The sequence below is a fragment of the Lepisma saccharinum genome, chromosome 13 (genome assembly GCF_977018435.1).
Source record: "Lepisma saccharinum chromosome 13, izLepSacc3.1, whole genome shotgun sequence".
Classification (NCBI taxonomy): Eukaryota; Metazoa; Arthropoda; class Insecta; order Zygentoma; family Lepismatidae; genus Lepisma; species Lepisma saccharinum.
Genome location: NC_139241.1, coordinates 28,394,414 through 28,410,826, shown reverse-complemented (window position 1 = coordinate 28,410,826; position 16,413 = coordinate 28,394,414). Strand labels below are relative to the sequence as shown.

The following is a 16,413-nucleotide window of genomic DNA, read 5'->3' as shown; positions in this document are numbered from 1 at the left end:
GGGGTGATGTGATCAGCATCACGCCCCTGACCGCCTTTACCCCCCAGGGTTTCCCCCAGGTACCCATGTCATCATACTTATCACTAAAATGTTTTGTTCCTAAAATAATTATATTTCTGAAATAAAAAAATATATGTGAATAGTAAATATTTATTTGCTTTCAATACCTTTGGTAGATTGCTAAGCACTGCCCTGAATTCTTGCTTTGACATCATGCACTGTTCTCTGAACTTGGAGAATTCATTCAACTTCTTAAGACATTCATCACACACCATGTATGGAAAACCATCATTTTCAGAAATCTGTAATTAAAAATACAGTGTCCTTTTCAAAGTACAAAAAACACTTGAGTTTTCATTTAATTTCTTGAGGAAAATAAATACCACATTACATTAATACTAGATTACATTAGATTAAATATACATTAGTGCTATACAGGGTGTCTCAAAAGTAATAGCGCAAACTGACACAGGTGAAAGTACACGATAATAGATGCAAAAAAGTCTCAGTAAACATGGGTCTACAAACGAGCCGCTTTAGACATAAACGCGAATGTGTGATAACAAGCCACCACTGACTTCAGTGTTCTTAAACATCGTTGGTAAAATACCAATAATACAGTATGAAAAATCAGGAGATCTCATTCAGGGTGGCTACAAACAAGCAGAAATGAAATTCCCTGACTTTTCCAGGTTTTCCAGGACAAAATTTACATTATTCCCTGACAATTACAAACTAAACTAAATCGATGTTTTTGCAAATGGAAATAATAAACTCGTACAGATCCATGTATGGTTTTGTTAAGTATCAATATTATCTTCTAGGAAATTGACTTAATTTCTCTATTCTCTATGATTTGAATTCAAACTGCAAAATAGTGAATTTGGAAAATTATTACAATTCACAAGATAGGAAAGGATTACGGAAATTTGTCATATGCAGTAAGTTTAAAATAAAATACTTGATTATTTTTAAAGTTACGACTAAATGAGATAAAAGTGAAGAGTGATTGATTAAGAAATATTGTAATACAATTCGTAATTTATCAGTCTCCTTATACATTCTCGGTATTATATGTTGATATTTTCACTGAGGTTTGGAACCCTCTGCTTGCAAATACCAGGAGTGCGGACTCATTTTTCAATGCATAAAGCTACTTCTCTCTTCTCTGTAAAGCAAACAACTTAACTCTTGGATATAAGTGAAACAACTGAATCGAACAAAATAAAGTGTCATATTTCCTTACATTATCAATGGGATTTCTGTATATCCAAGTGAAGTACTGTGAAACTGACAACATGCAGTTATACCATTAATGCTGACGAAAAGGGTATGTAGGTATTAGAAATTTAACACAAGGAATTTATAGAATTTCATTGTATAGGTACCTGATTTAGCTAACCACACATTAAAACAGGAACACACTGTTAATAACAGCTTCTGAAAGTTCATATACCAGGGGCAACCTGAAAAAAGCTCCAATGGTGCCTGTACGCAGCACTAGTGGCCGGAGAGCAACACACATACTTATGCGGGCAGGAAGAAGTGGCATGTAGCTGTAATCTGGTACAGTTGCAATGCAGCCATTTTAGGACAGTTCTAGGTTAAAGATTGCAGCTCTCATACAGTCTCCAACCGACTGCGATTTAGCCTACATTGAACGCTCAAAATTTGGCACAGAGCCACCAGCAATCATGTGAGGTGTGCATACCGGATGTCGTGAGTGATAGTATGGTCAGACGATGGTGCAGACAATTCACAGAAGGCCAATCGAATGTGCACAACCCCATACAGCTGAGAACACGCAGGCTCTTTGCATCATTTCAGGTGAGATATCTTGGACCACTCCCTGTACAGCCCTGGCCTTGAATGTCATCTCTTTGTTTAACTGAAGAGGTTTCTGGCAGGGCAAGGATTTGATAGCTACACTGAGGTAGAGATAGTTCCAGTCTTTGCTGTCAGACATATATACCATGGGCATACAAAATTTAGTGCCATGGTACGACAAATGCCAGAACATCGGTGGTGATTATGCCGAAAATTAGGTTAGGACTCACTGTTACTAATGCAATAAATTACAACTGATATTCATGTTTTATTTATGCCTAATTGGTAGGGACCTTGATATTATTTTTTTTTCAAATTGGTGTATTTTCTTATTTTTTACTATACGGTGTTATTTTTCCCAAAATTCACATTTGCATTTTATCGCATTTTCTGGCAAATATCTGTAATTATACCTTTATGGTGTTTTTAAACTAGTGTTTCAAATTGTAAGTCACATGGCTTACGCCTCTTCGGGAGAGTTTGATATCTTGAAAGTTATTATTACCCATTTTTTAATTTTAAGGTAAGGATTTTAGATAATGGAACTTTCCCCATATATACTGAAGGGTGCATAATAACCATAAGTGGCGATGCAACCAAAAAAATAAAATCAATCAATCTCACGTGACAGATACTGATATATTATGGCACCAAAAATTGGCATTATTTTTTTTGAATATACCGAAACTTAGTACTCCATTGTGCTTTTAAACTATTATTTTAAATTGTAGGTCACATGGTCTACGTATTTTCGTCACAGTTTGATATGTTGGAACTAATTTTTGAGGAAGTAAAAATAAAGTGCCCTGCACTTTTCCATGAAGGTGTATAGGGGTGTGGAGTTAGGCCACACACTTTCTTGATCACGGCTGAAGGTGGGGGTGATGTGATCAGCACCACGGTCCTGGCTACCTTTATCCCTCAAAGTTTCCTCAAGGTACCAGCTTCATATGATGCTGGGTGGGTGCCGGAGCAGTTTGAATAGTTGGAAAACATCCCGGTTCTCCCCCGCAGGGGATCGACCCCGAGTCTCTTGCATAGTAGTCAGATGCCCTAACAACTGAGCTCCATTATTACTCAATCGACAAATGCCGATGGTGCGCACTTAGCTTGGTAATTCAAAACATATGATTCGAGTAAATATGATATTAAAATATTTACGTATTTTTTATTAGTATTTTATTTCAAAATATTGGACATTAACCTTACCCAGTGAGAGATTAATGACCATCTCTCACTAGTTTAAACAGACAGGACAGAAAGTGGCATTAATTTCATTGCAATACTAGAGTTGTAGTAAATTTGAGTTTGGGAGCATGCACTTGCCAATTTTTATAATGTTCACCAATGCACATTTATGTTTCACTTTTTCGTGATAGTATTCAATATATATCCCGTTTCATTGGTTTCTTCTTGATATCTAAGAATAGTGCAATGTCATTGTAAATGTATGCTAACTTGTGCGAAAACCAGTAATACATCAGGATAATAAAAAAAAACCTTCGAAAGCACTGCTACATTAAATAAGGTGAAGTGAGCCAGAAGAGTAATAACATTCTAGCAGCATATTTGCAGTCTAAAGCTCTTCTTGTTTATGCATGCGATTTTGTTGGATGTTGCAGTCCATGCAATTTTTGTCCCATGTTGTAGTGAGATACTTTGTCAGGTAGCGATATTCGACAAAAATCATATGTATCAATGGAACCTATTTGTTTCCATGTTCCTTCAGTTTGCCCAACAAAATGCCTTACTACGACGTCCGACAACTATCTGACAGCGCTACCCGTTCTTATCCCCTCCATCTGTTGACAAGTCCCCTTACTACTCCCATACGGATAAAAAAATGATAATTCAATGCATTTTCCACGTAATATTTAGAGGGGGCAAACTCCAGATTTTTGTTGTTTTTTTTTTTCATTGAAATTCGGTGGTCACGCCCCAAAACTCCCCTTCCTCGGTTCCGCGTTCTGAATTGTACACAGTTGCATGCTCTCATATTTTAGCTGAAAAACTAAAATTATCCGAAGTAGATTGCTTCCATAGTGGCCAAGTTATAACAATTTTTCTCCAAAAATGCAATTTACCTATTTTTCGTAAAAAAAAAAAAAAAATCACATTTTGGCTTATTATTCAACTTATATAGCACCCAAGAACATGGAACATGTTTCATACTCTTGAGAAATGTCCATTCTTTGAAAAGAATACCAAAGTTCGCACTTTCTTCCCAAATAGCGGGAGAAGAGGGAGCAAACTCCAGATTTTTGTTTTTTTTCATTGAAATTCGGGGGCAGCGCCCCCCAAACCCCCCTTCCTCGGTCCGGCATTCTGAATTGTACACGGTTGCATGCGCTGGTGTTTTAGCTGGAAAACAAAAGTTATCCGAAGTAGATTGCTCCCATAGTGCCAGAGTTATAACAATTTTCCTCCAAAGAGTGTTTGAATTTAAAATTCCCGCCAAGAAGCCCGGGCAAGAGAAATTTCTCTCTCCTCCTGCCATCGCTGGTTTCTGGTGCCGTAGTTGTGTTGCGCATAAAAGGGGCCTAAAAGTTGAGGCCGAAACATAAGAACGAGATTTCCTGTTCCTGTGCAGAGTTCCATAACGATATCTTTAAATAAATAAATAATAATAAATAAAAAAAGTCAATGAAGATGAAATTCCCTGACATTTCCCTGACTTTTTTTGACACCTCAAATTCCCTGACTTTTCCCGGTTTTCCAGGTCTGTCGCCACCCTGTCATTGCCTTTATTGAACATTCTACTTACTTAACAAGGAATATAGCACTACTTTAGTATGTTCTATGTTACAATTACTGTACACTCGTACCTGATAAAGGAGGTGTTCAAAGTGTCGTCCTTCCATTTGGATGCAATACTGTACGCTATTCCGCATTGAGTTTCGAATTTCGAACACACTCAGATCATTTTGGAATTGGTCACAAGCATGTACAATTCTCTGTTTAAGTTCTTCAATCGTGTCAATGGGAGTGTTGTATACTACGCTTTTGAGGTGAACCCAGACACAAAAATCCAAAGTATTTAGATCCGGTGACCTTGGAGGGCACAGTACAGGCCTGCCTCGAACTATCCATCTTTGATGATATCTGTATGTTAGATGTAGTCTCATAGCAGCAGCAAAATGTGCCGGTGTTCCATCATGCATGTACCACATACTCTGACGTGGATCAAGGGGAACATCCTCAAGCAATCCTGGAAGATCATGCCGCAAAAACCGAAGGTACCTTGGCCCATTGAGTCTTCTTGGAAGAATGTGTGGTCCAATGAGACGATCATCTAGTACCACTAACCACACATTCAACGAGAAACATTACTGATGTGGTGCCTCATGAACAGCATGTGGGTTTAGTACAATCCAAACATGAGAATTATGAAAATTAAAGATACAATCGAGTGTGAACCCCACTTCGTCTGTAAATAAAATGTTACTTGCAAAACGAGGGTTGAGTACAACCTGTTGTTGGATCCACTGACAACATGTCACCTCTAGGAACATAATCCGTATCACTGAGACACTGAACTCGTTGGAGGTGGTAAGGATAGAGTGAATTGCGATGTAAAATTCTCCATACACTACTGCAGCTTACTGGCACTTGTGCAGCAGTTCTCCTCATCGAGATTCCTGGAGAGTGTTCTACTGCTTCCAACACTAAGTCTTCAACTTCAGGCATAATGTGTGCAGGTCTACCTGCTCTCCTATAATACGTGCAGGTCTACCTGCTCTCCTACCATGTTCGAAGCTCCCATGTTCTTTGAGGCGCTGATATACCCTAGTAAATGTGCGACTCTCGGGGTGCCTTGGAGCAGGGTATTTTTCTTGGTACAAGTGTGCAGCCACCTGTGCATTGCCTTTAGCCAAACCATACACAAAATGCATATCCACATACTCTTCATTGCTGTAAGGTTCCATTTTCACTACGCAGTTCAGCACAATTGACTTGACTCCCACAGTACAATTAGACTGTGTACTGATTGTATCCATACAACGTCACCTCTTGGAAATGTTCTGTTTGATTGCAACACCACCTCTCAGAAATTTTGTTTTATTACAATGCCACCTCTTGGAAATGTTATGTTTTGTAAACAAAGAGCAAACCTTGGACCATGCAAGGAGTAAAGAACTCGATGTTTACAAAATGCAATCAATGATGGCTTGTAACCACTCATTCGCACACATTATTAGCATTTTACCAACTAGGACGATGTTTACAAACAATGAAGTCAGTGGCGGCTTGTAATCACACATTTGCGATTATCTCGAAAATGGCTAGTTTGCAGACCCATGTTTACTGAGACTTTTTTGCTTCTATTATCCTGTACTTTCACCTGTGTCAGTTTGCGCTATTACTTCTGAGACACCCTGTATATATCTAACCAATTTGTTTCTAAAATGTATTCAAATATATGCAAGTTGCTTTAAGACATTGCTCGATATAAAGAATGACATATGCAGGATGGAACAAAAGTGCGAAACCACTGCTATAAAAGACAAACAGGCTGATACACATCAATCCAATATCCTGACATATGATGTGGGCAAGTGGGAAAAAATCTCTAGGCCATGATAACACATGTGACCCCAAGATGGCTGCCTTCTTTGTAGCATGGCCTAGACAGTTTTCCCCCCTCACCTTGTCAGCCTGTATGCCTTGTATGGAGGTGGTTCCACACTTTTGGCCCACTCTGGTGTCAGAATTCGATTCAGGACCAGTGTATATGGTTGCTTCTTGATTTGACAAGAGCTTTTGACTTAGTGCCTCATAATCAGCTAGCTAAACCAGTATGGAATAAGAGGCAAAGCAAATGATTGGTTTCGATCGTACTTATAAAACCATACCCAAGTCGTAGAGATCAGGCAGATAGATGAAAAAGGCAGGTGTGCAATAACATGTGTCCTAGAACAATGTAAAATAACATGCGGAGTTCCCCAGGAATCTATACTGGGACCAATATTACTTACCAATAAACCTAAACTCTGCAAGCTCTGTCTTATATGCTGACGATACAAGTGTGGTGACAACTGGCTCAAACAGTGAACTTCTATCCAACATTAGTCACACAATAGAGGATCTCAGTACATGGTTTTCAACAAACAAACTATAGCAGAACATTTTCATCATGCAAGGAGCAAACCACAAGGTAACTAATCTATCAAAACAGAAAACAATGTGGTTAACTACGAGAAATCTGTTAAATTTTTAGAGCTGTGAACCAATGAAAATCCCAGTTGGGAATAACAAATCAACTATTTGGCAGGCAAACTGAGCAAAATAATCTATGCTGTCAAAGTAATAAAGGCTACCATAAATTTGGAGACAACGAAAATAATTTATTTTAGCTTGTTTCAATCCTTGTTAGCATACGGAATTATATCTGGGGTAAAGCATACAGCAGCAAGCAGATCTTTATCTTACAAAAGAAAGTTGTATGAATCATGATGGGGGTATGACCAAAGGATCTACGTTTTCTGCCACTTCCATGCTTGTACATTTTTCACCTGCTCTATTATGTAAAAGCAAACTTCTATGAATTGTTTAGTTGCCACCATGACACATTATTAATACCTGTACACAATACAATTTTACAAGGGCAAATCGAAAAGTCTTTGCACCTAATATTTTTCTAGTTTGTTTAAAGTGTTATTTCAAAAGAGAGCTATATGTGCGATGCAGTAAGCTTTTCTTGGAACGGTCATATTGTAACTTCCGATTTCTTCCACAGCAGTTGGCGAAAATGGCCGGAGTGCTCAGGAAGTCCACGCCATACGAGCAACGAAGTGTTATTCGTTTTTTATGGTGCAAAGGACAAACAGCCACAGATATCAACAGGGAAATGGAGCAAGTGTTTATCAGTGCGAAGTGTGCAGTGGTGGTGCAAGGAGTTTGAAAATGGAAGGGAAAATGTGGAGGACAATGAGCGATCGGGCTGACCTCATTCCTCGCTGACACTGGACAACATTACCCGTGTTGATGAAAATGGTGAAAGCTGATCGACGTGTTCATCTGAAGGACACTGCCACTGAACTTGGTATTTCCTATGGTAGTGTTTACGACATTGTTCACGATTCATTGGAATACCGCAAGGTGTCATGTCAGTGGGTTCCTAAGCTTCTTGATGATGAACGTTGTTCGTCATTGGTTCCGTGATAAGCCGGCCACCTTCTATGCAATGGGCATTGCGAAACTTGTGGTACGGTGGGACAAGTGCCTCAACAGGTTTGGTGATTATGTGGAAAAAATAGCAAAAAGTACGTAGAGATTGTGTATATCTTGTTGTTTTTTTATGGTTTGTAATTTGGCAATAAATAGTTAGGGGCAAAGGCTTTTTGATTTGCCTTCGTATATGAAAAAAGACCTAGGTACACAGGGATTATCTTGTATAACAACCTACCAAACTACATAAAAACAATCAAAACCTGCAAAGCTTTTAAGAAAGAACTATACAAATCCTTACTGGAACATTGCTTTTACTCAATTGATGACTATCTAAGCATGCAATAATAATATCTTCTTTTCCTTTTTTATTATTTTTATCTTATTACTGTATACATATATTGTATTTCATTGTATCATCTTCTTATTTTATTATTTTTATCTTTTTTACTTTTCACTGTATACATATATTGTATTTTCACTGTTATACTCTATGGTATTTTATTATATTCCACTGTAATCATCCATTCTATTGTCAGTGAATTATTGTTGTAATGCTCATAGTATTGTAAACACAAATTGGTAAATATACTATATATTACTGTATTTCATGTGCACATATATTGTATTTCATTGCACTATTATATTGCAATGTCTATGATATTGTAAATACAAATTGACATGTTCGATATCACAGTATGTAAAAGAAATGTGATTCATGGATGAAATAAATCAATTAATCAATCAATCAATCCAATTTAATCAAAAAACTGATGCTATTATTCATCAAATTGCAAACACCTATTACTGTCATCATATAATTGGACATAGATTAAGAACCTGGAAAGATACATGTTGCAATTGTGAGAAGTCGTCGTTTATGTAATCCAACAAAAATCCTAGCGCAAGCACATTTTACAATTGGGTGATTTTGGTTGTAAGATTCCTTGGGTTTGTTTTGCATATGGTGTGCGCTGGTTTGTTTTGGGTATGGTTCGTGCTCCTTTTTTACGATGACCAAGAACTCTCTTACGCATGGACATTAGTGGAAGAGAAAACTACGTGGAAAAAATCACGTCCGATTTACAAATACAAAAATAATAATACACGAGTAATTCCATGCCAAATCAATACAGATATCTGCAATTTTCAACCTGACAATATCCGATTTTCATGAAATTTGGGGTAGTTGAAAATATGTATGGAACTTAATAACTCCTTGACACCCACAAGTATGGTTCCCCCTGGGCCTAACATCATAGGCGTAGTTTTGCCTGTCCACTTGGGGGGGGGGGGGTAGCTGGTGCTAACTTTATTCATGCTTTTATCCATTGCCAATATCATCCCGGGCATTCTCCTTGGGAGACAGGTGATCCCCACCTCATCTTATTCAAAAGAAATGGAATTATTAATAGGAATAAATACGCTATTATAGATTGTTGCAAATTAATTAAAGAACACCTTTCTTCTTTAGAATAAAGAAGGTTTAATTTTAATGTTGACAATGTTAATGGGTAATCATGTGTTCATAATACTGAACAAATTATAGTGCTGCAAGACATTTAAAAACACAATCTGCATAGATGATGGAATAGTAAAAATTTAAATTTTCTTAATTTCTATACAACAAAACTTCGTATTTACCTAATTTTACTACAACTGAGAACCACTTGCAACTAGGTTTGTGAAGAACGTATTACACCAATTTCGTGTGTGTCTTATCTAAAACTTCAATAGATTGGTTCTGTCTTTTGCTCATCTGTATAAATTCCTGAAAAGTCTTTGTCGGTCAATTACAATTTCCCTTTCTATGTATAACAGTGATATGTAAGAAAATTTGTCTTGCCCATGGTTGACCTTAGTCATGTTTTAATACGTCTCATTGCAGTGGTAGCCAAAGACACTAGCAGTCTTCCGTACATCTACGCCGACTGATTGAGTTGGTGTTTTAAGTCCACTTTATGCACAGTAAGGCTAATCGGGACTGGACCTACAGTTTAAAGTGGGATCCGAAACCACTATGTGCCTGCACCAGGTATCAAACCCAGGACCCCTTGATTACAAGGTGACGACACTACCACTGTGCCATTGGGGAAGCCCCCCCTATGTCAACTGAAAATAAACACCTACCCAGGGTGCAATTTATGATTTTATCAGAGGGGAGAGAGGGGATGAACTTAGTTGGTTTGCTATCTTAATAAACTTATAGATGTTTGCAAAGAGCTCCCCAGAATACAATTTAGTAGGCTTTAACAAGTTTCCATTCATTTAAATCTCCAATGCAAATCATCTTTTTTCTTCTTTTTTACCAATATACAATGCATGCTTATAATTGGATGTTAATATCTAATCTAACAGAAATCAATGCCATTCTAAGTTTTGCTGATTCAGATTATAGTCCAGTACCACCTATTGTTAATTCAGAAACCAAACAGAAATGAACAGCAAAGTAAAGTTTTGCCAACATTTAATGAGCTGTGACGTATCTAAAAAAATGCTTAACAAAATAATGTGGGACTCTAAAATTAAGTGCACTAAACTGGAATGTTCTAAGTATTATGACGTTTTAGGATCTTAAGAAAATGTCTATTGAAGAAGTGAATTAAGGAAAGGAAGAATTATGGACTATTACAAAATTAAGAACCTCGCAAGTTACCTACTAAAAAAAATATCCTATACATTGATTTCCCTTCAAAATTGAATATCAGTCAGTTTTGACCCTAAATTTCAGCCATTTGCATTAGATGTGGTAAAAAAAGATACAGAACATAAAATGTAGCTTGAAATGTATTGAAAACAATGTTTTTTACCCCAGATTTCTATAATTTTTCTTAGCTGAGTTATCGTAATTATCGTAACTGTCTGCATAGGCCAAAATGTTGCAAGTCGTGAAACAAAAATGGCCGCCATTTTCAAACGGGGTCTAGTTTTAGAAAAATAATGCCTGTTTTGAACTACCCTTGTACAGGGGTTAAAACAAACAAATGAAAAATTTTAAAAATGGTCGAGCGACCAGTGCTGGACCATTTGGTATGGATTGACCCTAAAATTTTAGGCAATTTCCAAAAAACTTAAAAATTTCATTAGAAGGAATAAAAAAACAAAAAAATATATTTCTTGTAGAGAAAGAGCATGTCTTCGCAATGATTTTCAACATCAAAAGTTTTTGGTTCCATCATACCCACATGATGAAAATTCAGATTTTCGTAACCAACTTTTCCCACCACAAAAATTAGGCTACATTATTAGTTTTTTTATAGGCATTTTTAAAATTTTATGAGTGCTGATGTATTTTTTTTCTGAAATCCTCATTATTTCGTTGAACTTTGTGTAAAATTTCAAAGAGATCTGATGATTGGTTAAGGAGAAAAGAAATAAAATGTAAGCAAGGGTATCTTGTGTCGAGGGTCTCAAGAGTGACCGACAACACTGATTTAATGACATTTCAAAGTGCTGTAAAATGAAAACCATTTGAGATAGTGAAAAAAATTTAGGGGTGTTCTTTCAACCATAAAGGAAAGGTGTATACGAAATTTCATCGAAATCGGAGTTGGTGGGTGTGAAAATCTTAGTTTTTTGCATTGATTTGATGTGGAATGACCCTAACACAACAATGCTATTGCTTTTCATGTTGTCATCTCAAAATCTAAAAAAAAATAATAGCTTTAAAAATAAATAAAAATTCAGGTGTTGTTAAGAAACATTCCCACATTTCAAGAAGTTAGTTGTAGTGGCATTTCTCATAACAAATGTGAATGAATTGCAAAATGCAGCATAATTTATGTATTCTATTATTTTTTACACATTATTTTCAGATTTTTTAATGCATATTATATAATTATCAGTTAAAATATAAACATTTGTTTGCATGAATGTCAGTCACTGGAAACTTTCTAACGTCAACAGAACCTGATACCAGAGACACAATTTCAATGTTAACAATAACAGCAACTTGCTGAATATCAGGTGATTTTTTTTTCAATGTAACAATAATAATTTTCCAAAATTTACAAAGTATAAGCCTAGAAGGAAGTGAATGACCTCTGTTAACTGGCAACGAATATACTCTGATAATATTCTTACCTCAGGTGATAGAAGCAACTTCATTTTCACCAATGCATCTGACATAACTTCTCTACTGCTCTCAAAAATGTTCAATCCCTCCCCACAATCTGAAGTACACAAGCGGCACTTTGAACTAAAATCTTCAGGTATGGTTGCCACATTGCATCTTTGTTCACCTTCAAAATCACCTTGTTTGTGTGTATCACTATGATCAATAACGGGATGTTCTTCATTTCGTGTAGCATGTTCTTTCACTGTGGACAACCCACTCTCCAATGTTCCACAAGTCATTGCTGCAATGTATTTTACAAAACCTGGATCATTACATTGCATTGGCTCTTTTGTGTTCAACTCTGAATTTGCAGACAATCCAATGTCATTATGGATAACGTATCTGCTTACATCTGGAACTGCAGAAGATTGCATGAAAACATTATGTTCGTCTTTGTTCAATTCTGCACACATAGGGGATTCAGAACAATTTTCACTAGCTACCACTGAATGACTACTATCACATCCATTGTTTTTGCTCAAAGCCACTATTCTTTCTTCTGACTCAATTGTATTTTCTGGTATAGGAGAACATTCATTGCTCTCACTTTTAGCCTCAGATTCAAATGGAAAAGGCACTGCATTCCACAATATTTTTTTACGATTGTTTGACACTGAATAAACATATTCTTTACGGAAATGTTTCTCACAAATTCTTCTAAATTTTAATTTTCCGAAAGGAAGATTCCTAAGGTCATCTCTTCCACTATTCCTTATCCATGCTTCCCTCCTGAAAAAAAATAGGTACAAATCTGAAAAGAGTTTCTTTTTAAATAACATAGCTCAGTATAAATGTATAATAATACTAATAATTCCACATCTGCTTTATGGGAAGTGGAACCTTTCTGAAAACAACTTCAAATTAATGTTCTATAACAATTTTAGTAATATAATATGATGGCCACAATATATAATAATAATATTTTTTTTTCATTAGTAAGCAGGTGAGGTTCAGCTAAGGGCTGCTCTGCCACCTAACCCTTGTCAATATGATAATACATATAAGATGAGATAAACTGTGTATGGAGCAGTAAGCTAAATGTAAAATAATACAAAAAAAAGGAAAAAAAGAAAAATACATAGGAATTAGTTGCATACAAAAAAAAGTGTTAACTAGAAATACAAACAACAATAGTAATAATAATACAATTCCATATAGTGAGGGACTTGATACCTTCAGCATTTGACCAGACTCTGCCATTGTTCCATTAACAGCAGATCTTTTACTTTACCTTTGAAGTTTAATGGATTGTTTACACAAGCAATCTTCACAGACAATGCATTCCATGCTTTAGTTCAGAAAAAAAATCCAAATTATTTGAAGACATACATACAACAATCAGTATACCTTGAATTATACAAATATCTTCAGAGCTACACATGATATCTCAGTTCTGTCTTATTTGTTTATTTCTACACATACGAAAAACACAATCAAAAAATATATCTATCCATTCTTACTATTATTAACAATCTAAGTTTGAAAATGTCAAGTTTATCCCGTAACACATTTTGGTATAGATTTCATAAATGAGCCACCACTTTTTGTTGATATAGTTTCATTTTACATGTACAAATGGAAAGAAAAGAACATGTTCACCACAGGGCAAAATGCAACAATCAGGGTTTCAGCAGAAAACGTAACTTTCAAAATTCCCTTTTTTTTTTTTTAATTGGGAGAACGACATTATATGTTATGTTTCCCTGCTAATTTCATCCACCCATCATCCATAGGGCTAATGCTAGGAGTAATATTTCAGATATTTTTTCTGATAAGCTGAGGCACTGCTTTACTTATAGGGTGTTACTATTTTTCCCCCCAAGAATTATCAGCCTATTTGTATAAATGCCAGTGCTAACATACTCCATGTTTTCATTCATTTGGGTCTATTGTACTGGGTGTGCCGAATAGCAATATTTTGGTATAATTTAAATATTTTTCTTTCTCCTTTAACTTTCATTATTGGGAGGTAAAATGCTTAAATTTACCTCCTCTAAAAGTTCCGTCATTTCAATATGAAACAACTCTCTATGCTAATTGGTACTTGAGCTTTCCTTTTGTTTAAATCATGGCAAACATGAAAAGCATATGCCTGGAAAGTGATCGTCTCAAAGAGACTAAGATGTGGGAGGGACTCTTGTCTGCTAAGGGTTAACTTACTTACTTTCTATCTGTATGAGAATACAGTGTCAAATAGTTAATTCATATAACTGAATATCGAGTGCATCTTACAAGCTCTACCACCAAGGGATTAAAATGGAAAGGTAGTGATGTGACAGACATGTTAAAATGGACCACACTTTCATGGGAACACAAGTGTGTATTCATTTTAATTATAACTTGAATCAGTCACACTGAATTTGCCTTCTTCTGAAAGTTCACTAACCATTCTTCATTCTCCCTTAGATGTTATGTTGAATAAGACAACAGAACATTCATATGTTACGCTTTACCCTAGCTTACTTATGCCGTACACGAAACAATCTTACCTGAAGAGAGAGAGAGGGGGTCACACTTTATTGCTAAAATTTAAGAAATAATTTTGTTATTGAATCACTGCTTCCTTTGTTGATTATATATGTGCAGTTATTTAATAATTATAATAATTAAAAAAAATACCATCATTAATAAATAATGCCCAGATATTGCATGAGTGTCACACACATATTTTACCATTCACTAAAGGTAAGGTAAGGTATAGTTCTCGGTGCATATGGCACTTGTGTCATGAAGGCACATTTAGAGCATGTGGGGGTAGGGCCCCACACATTCTCAATCTCAGTCAGTTTGGAAATGATGTGATCAGCATCATACTCTGGCCACCTTTACAACCTGGGGCACCCATTGATTTGAGGCTGGATGAGCCTCAGAGCTGCTTTATGTGGGGACAAGGCCAGAAAAACTCCAACCTTAGATCAGCCACACTGGGAATTGAGCCTGGCTTTATATATCATTTAAATACATTACATAATGAATTCATCCATCTCATAACAAACCAACAGAAAAAATTATATAAATTGTCTCCAAAATGTGCACGCTCCTTTTCTTTCAAAAAATTGTTCATGCATTTACAACAAAACTGTTTAGCAACAACAGCCTCAAGTACATATTTGGTCTTACTTCTCTCTCTGGTAATTTACAATGCATTCCAGTTTGTTTGTTTGATTTAGTTTATTTTACTTCGCGTTTTGTGCCTCTTGGCTAATTTGCAAAGATGGGGATGAGTGATGAAATGATGAAATTGATGAATGGACATTCACAAACAACCAAGCCCGAGCGGGATTCGAACCCGGGACCCTTGGCATCGCAGACAATGCATTCCAGTAAATAAGAAAAGCGAGAATATATATATTTTGTGCAAAGACTCAAAAGAGACTTTGTAAAAAGCTAAAACTTAATCCAGACATCGGTATTCGGCCAAGCAACAAAACACTACACAAGCTAGCATTACAGCAATAGCAGAAGCATATAATGTCAGGTGACACAGCATTCTTCTCTACTCTTGGGTTTAAACCTGTCATCGACTGGCAAATCCGGAAGAACTGAGTAGGTGGCTAGGAAGCAAATTTCAGGAGCTTAAAAGAGGTATCAACCAGAATTGGGGATCTCAGAAGGATACCAGCTACCAGGCGAAGACCTCCCGCTCACTATTCACGTCCTTTACTTGGGATTCTGAACCACTGCAATCACCGAGGGCAACCACTACATCTTGATGTGAGATAGCCATATTCAGTACTGTGGCTCGTAAGGTGTCAGCCGCCAGCTCAGACCGTTGTTTGGACACCTTCCCAAGAACGGCTTTCTCTTAGAACCAGTGCAAGCTTCGTCGACTGCCACATAAATGGAACACTGTGGGCTGCCGAGCCCATGCCTCCTTGAGCTGTTACCTGATGTCTGCTTACATCCACTTGGCCGAGAGGTAAGATGTACAACAATGATATCCCTTGATTCCTTCCACTCTCTGCCGAGGGCTTGTTAGGGAGATTGTATCGGGAACATAGACGTACCTTGCTCTATCATCTGGTCCCTACAGCATTCACTAGTTAGATCCCCGTATTTATGCTCATGAATCCAGTGAATGCATCATGGTGGAGGTGCCTTTGGGCCTAGATAAAAACTATACTAAATTCTGCCTTCCTTGAAGCCCCTGTCAAAATCTAACTCGGCATTTGTCAGCACATGCCAGAGATGCACTTTTTGCTGTAATTTTGTGTGCGACAATGCTATTCTATAACATAGATGGCAAAATCTTTGCTTAATACTCACTCACTATGTTACGACCTTACTTATTTTGTAACTTT

At 36.6% G+C, this 16,413-nt stretch overlaps 1 protein-coding gene across 1 annotated transcript in view; it reads right to left on the bottom strand.

The window, feature by feature from the left end:
- Positions 1 to 16,413, bottom strand: part of LOC145996911 (uncharacterized) — a 75,748-nt gene that overhangs the window by 17,750 nt on the left and 41,585 nt on the right. Inside the window, exons 3-4 of the mRNA XM_083133479.1 lie at positions 12,079 to 12,841; positions 168 to 302 (exon numbers count right to left, since the gene is read on the bottom strand). Of these exons, the coding sequence (XP_082989605.1) occupies positions 168 to 302; positions 12,079 to 12,841 (898 nt within the window). The remainder of the gene's footprint in view (positions 1 to 167; positions 303 to 12,078; positions 12,842 to 16,413) is intronic.